At 40.1% G+C, this 4474-nt stretch overlaps 1 protein-coding gene across 1 annotated transcript; it reads right to left on the bottom strand.

Moving 5' to 3' along the window:
- Nucleotides 1–2134: 2134 nt before the first annotated feature.
- Nucleotides 2135–4088, bottom strand: LOC132630727 (uncharacterized). Its single transcript, XM_060346296.1, has 2 exons — nucleotides 3425–4088; nucleotides 2135–2271 (listed from the first exon to the last, which is right to left on the bottom strand). Exons 1-2 carry the CDS (start codon nucleotides 4086–4088, stop codon nucleotides 2135–2137), a joined length of 801 nt encoding a protein of 266 aa, XP_060202279.1.
- Between the last annotated feature and the right edge of the window lie 386 nt (nucleotides 4089–4474).

Genomic DNA, 4474 nt, shown 5'->3' on the forward strand with positions numbered 1-4474 from the left:
CTGAGTTTCCTACAAATCTCAAGTTTCATGAGAATTCAGGCTATTTGTATTTCGACTAGATTATGACTTCTAAATGCTAATTAAAGCAAATTCTCTGATTTTTCGGCTACCAAACTGGAAAGTCCGGTGTGATTGGTGGGAGTGCGACTGACTCTCTGGTATTGAGTCCGCCTACATATCCCTGATTTTGAGAATCAAATCTCTTATAGTTCGACTCGATCGGCAAAAAAGGTCATCCCTTATGTGGGAGTGCCTTTGTGTGTGCCGGTGTGTGTCCGACCGATAGTGGAATAATAAAAACAAACAAAGCACATAAGAAAATAGGCAATCTTGCGTGGCTGAGCATGGTGAGGAGTGATCTGCCAAGTCCTAGCCAGCTCTCATGGGCATCTAATCTCAACCGGCTACATAAGGAAAAGTTCCACGTTTGCTCCGCAATCTATCTGGATTTGAATTGATCAACCTGCTCTGTTTGGCGGCTACAAATCTGCTTTCATCTGCTTAGTAACGTTGATTTTTGGTGACAAATACTGCGGTCATCCGGCCGGGTTTACATCGTCTTATCTTTTTGAGCGAATATCGCGGTCTGTTGACCGGTTTTACATCATTTTGTCTTTTTGAGGTGAATACTGCGGTCTCCTGACCGGTTTTACATCACTTTGTGATGTGATTCTTCGAGTTAACAAAGAACCAATCGACCAGGATCTTATTCTTGAAGCGATTGATGGGCAGAATTCAAGAAACGAACGTAAATCAGGCTATACTTCTCGAAATTATGTGATTTCAAGACTAGGAGAAAGATGAATATTTGAACTATAAAAAAACTATTAAGTGGTTTAAGTCAAGTAATTATTGAAGGCGGAATGATGGAAACAAAATTAGGGTTCTGGATATGAACTAGAATGAAAAATCAAGAAACACGTTCTTGAATGATCAAGAACAAATAAAGTTCCTAAGTCACCACTTGAAATCAATTAACGTGATAAAGAAACACCACACGCAACTGAAAACAAGGTAAAGACTATCACCACCTTGCTTGGAACCAAAAACGAGGATAAAGAACAAGAAATAGAGAGAATAACTCTATTGCAAAATTTAGGTTTATGCTAAAAATGTGAATAGTATTTAACAAAGAATAAGAACCCTTTATATAGGCCTAGGGTCTCTTATTTGATGACTACAACTCCCTATTCTACTCTAGAAAGGAAATAGCTAAAAACAAGGAAAATACAATCCCTATTCTACAAGGAAATGGAAAGTAAAACCTACTAGAACAAGGAAAAACAACTAATCCTAATTTAAGAAGGAAATAATTTTAACTTGGCTTCTTGGGCTTGAAATTATCCTTGGGCTTCTTGAATTTGAAGACAAGTCCACATACTAATTCTTGGGTTTACAAGAGCTTGTTGTTGACGCAATAAATAACAAAAGACGAATATAGCTTCTTGATTTTCATCACTTTGTCTTTTTTGGCAAATACTGCGGTCTCATGACCGATTTTACATCGCTTTGTCTTTTTTGGGGGAATACTGCGGTCTCATGACCAGTTTTACATCGCTTTATCGTCTTGATTATATACAGTAATTTTTATGCATAGCCCCTTTTTAGTAATTTTAAATGAATGGCCCTCTCAGCATGTTTTTATGAATGGCCCTCTTGGCAAATAAGAAGAAGTGATGGCCTTCTCGGCAACAGGAAAATAGATATGCAACGACCCTCTTGGTAAATAAGAAGTGATGGCTCTCTCAACAACTGGAAAATAGATATTCAATGGCTCTCATGGAAAATAAGAAGAAGTGATGGCCCTCTCGGCAACAGGAAAATAGATATACAATGGCCCTCTTGGCAAAAAAGGAGAAGTGATAGCCCTCTTGGCAACAGGAAAATAGATATGCTTTCATCTTTTATGCCGGTTGTGACTCTCTTGGGCAGGTATGCTGTGTTGTTTTACTACGACCCCATTGGTAAGAAATATTTCCTTTTACAGCCTTTCGTCCTTTGTGAGCCCTTATGGCTAGGTGTTTTCCCTCATGGCGTTTTCGTCCTTCTGTAGCCCTTGTCGCTAGATATTTTCCCCTTCTGGCATTCAAATCCTTTTATAGCCCTCGTGGCTGGGTGTTTACCTTTGTGGCATTTAAATCCCTTTGTAGCCCTTCTGGCTAGATATTTTTCCCTCGTTGCTTTTAAACACTTCATGGCCCTTGTGACTGGATATTTTTTCTGAAAACCTGATCTCAGCAGCTGTCTTGACCTTCTTTGGTGAGCCATTTCCTGCACAGGAAGCAGAGTTAAAAAAAGGGTCATCTTTCGACGTCCTGGGGATCTACATCAGAAATGAGTTAGTGTTTTCCTATTTAAAGTTGATTCGTGTTGCCGACGCTGTGGCATCTTCGGCTTTCTAGACTCGAAACCCTTCGGCTTTGGTATTCGAAAGATGAATTTACTTTCATTACGCAGAAAATCATTTTTGTAAAGTTACCACAAGGATATCTAATTTGCAAGGAAATAAATGCGTTGTTTTGAAAGCTGTAAGGGTAATTGTCATGACATGTGCTTTGAATGAGGGATATCCCTTCTTCTGTGACTGAGATCCTTTGCTTCTTCACGCGGAATTCTTGAGACCTTTTCTTAAAAAATTTTCCCTAGTTTAAATCTTGATCGACGAACTCTCTTATAGAATCTTTCGAGTTGCGGGAAATTTTGAGGGGACGTCAAAATTTCTGCCTCAGTTTACTGTATTGAATAAATGAGAAAGTTTGAGATCTTCTCAAAATTTCTGTCCTAGTTTAAAATCTGGGTTAGCTGACTCTCTGTAATGGATTGACGGCTCGAATTTTTGAGATCTTCTAAAAAACTCTGCTCTAGTTAGGTGTGCGACAATTCTCGCGTCCTTCATGATGTCTTATCTCTGAGGCTTCCTAGGGGTTTCTTGGGTTTTTCTTTTGGTGCGAACGAGCTCAAAGAGAGCCTACCTATCCTGCCGCAGTAGGAATCAGGTCGAACGTAGTTCAAAGTCAAAGTAAAGGAGTTTTTAATTTTACTAATAGTGCGATCGGGTCCCAGATGGAATGCCTATGTATTCCAGTGTGGTTAAATCAGGTCATTGCGTAGTTCATATTACAAAAGGTGCTTTTGTTTTTCTGTCTATCACAAAACGATTAAAAGCAAAAGGAAATAACTAATACAAGCAAATAGAACAAAGATTACAAGCCAGAATACTATTACAAATCGAGAAACTTTGTCTTCATGCGTAGTTGCTCTCGATTGCATCTGAGTTGATTGGCTTCGGCTACTCCTGTCCATCCAATTCTTCCAGTACTACCGCTGCCCCGGAGAGTACTTTGCGGATCGCATAAGGACCTTGCCAGTTGGGAGTGAATTTCTCTTTGTAGTCATCTTGGTGTGGGAAAATTCTTTCGAGCACCATCTGCCCAATTTGTAAAAGTATAGTCCTGACTCGTTTGTTGAAGGCTCTTGCCATCCTTTGTCGGTATAGTTGACCGTGACATACGGCAACCATCCTTTTTCTCGTCTATTAAAGCCAATTGCTCATATCGAGCTCGAACCCATTCAGCATTGTCCAATTCTGCTTTTTGAATGATTCTCAAAGAAGGTATCTCAACTTCGGCAGGTATGACTGCTTTAGTACCGTAGACTAACAAATTAGGAGTTGCTACTGTTAAAGTTTTGGCCGTAGTACGGTATCCCAATAAGGCATGAGACAACTTCTCGTGCCAACCTTTATAGTTGTAAGTCATTTTCCTCAATACCCTCTTGATATTCTTGTTGGTTGCTTCTATGGCTTCGTTCATTTGTGGCCGGTAGGCTATCGAGTTTCGGTGAGTGATCTTGAATTGCTCATAGATATCCTTCATCATATGGCTATTCAGATTTGCTCCATTGTCTATTATGATGGATTCGGGTATACCGAACCGGCATATGATGTTTTGCATGAAGTCAGCTACCACTTTCTTTGTTACTGACTTGTGGGACGTTGCTTCCACCCATTTGGTGAAGTAGTCAATGGAAACTAAAATGAATCGATGGCCATTTAAAGCTGCGGGTTCAATGGATCCAATAACATCCATGCCCCAAGCAACGAAAGGCCACGATGATGTCACAACCCAAACCGATGAGCCGTGATGAGTACCTGACCACTACTGATCGAGCACCCCTAACATGCATCTGCTCTATACTAGATAACCTGGTGCCCATCTTTAACTGATATTCCACTGGTACCATTCGTGGTAGCATTTATACGATAGATCTTATCTAAGAATCCCACAGAATATGCCTATGGATATGTATATGTAAGCATACAAACAGAGGATGACAACGCAGACCAACTTGGTCACCGTATATACTGTTCACAAAATTAAGGGACAACTGAAAGCACATGACGACCCCCACTATATATACACTGGCTACAGACCTCTATGGAACATAGACTACAAAAAGGACAGGACAAGGCCCT

The sequence above is a fragment of the Lycium barbarum genome, chromosome 3 (genome assembly GCF_019175385.1).
Source record: "Lycium barbarum isolate Lr01 chromosome 3, ASM1917538v2, whole genome shotgun sequence".
NCBI classification, from domain to species: Eukaryota; Viridiplantae; Streptophyta; class Magnoliopsida; order Solanales; family Solanaceae; genus Lycium; species Lycium barbarum.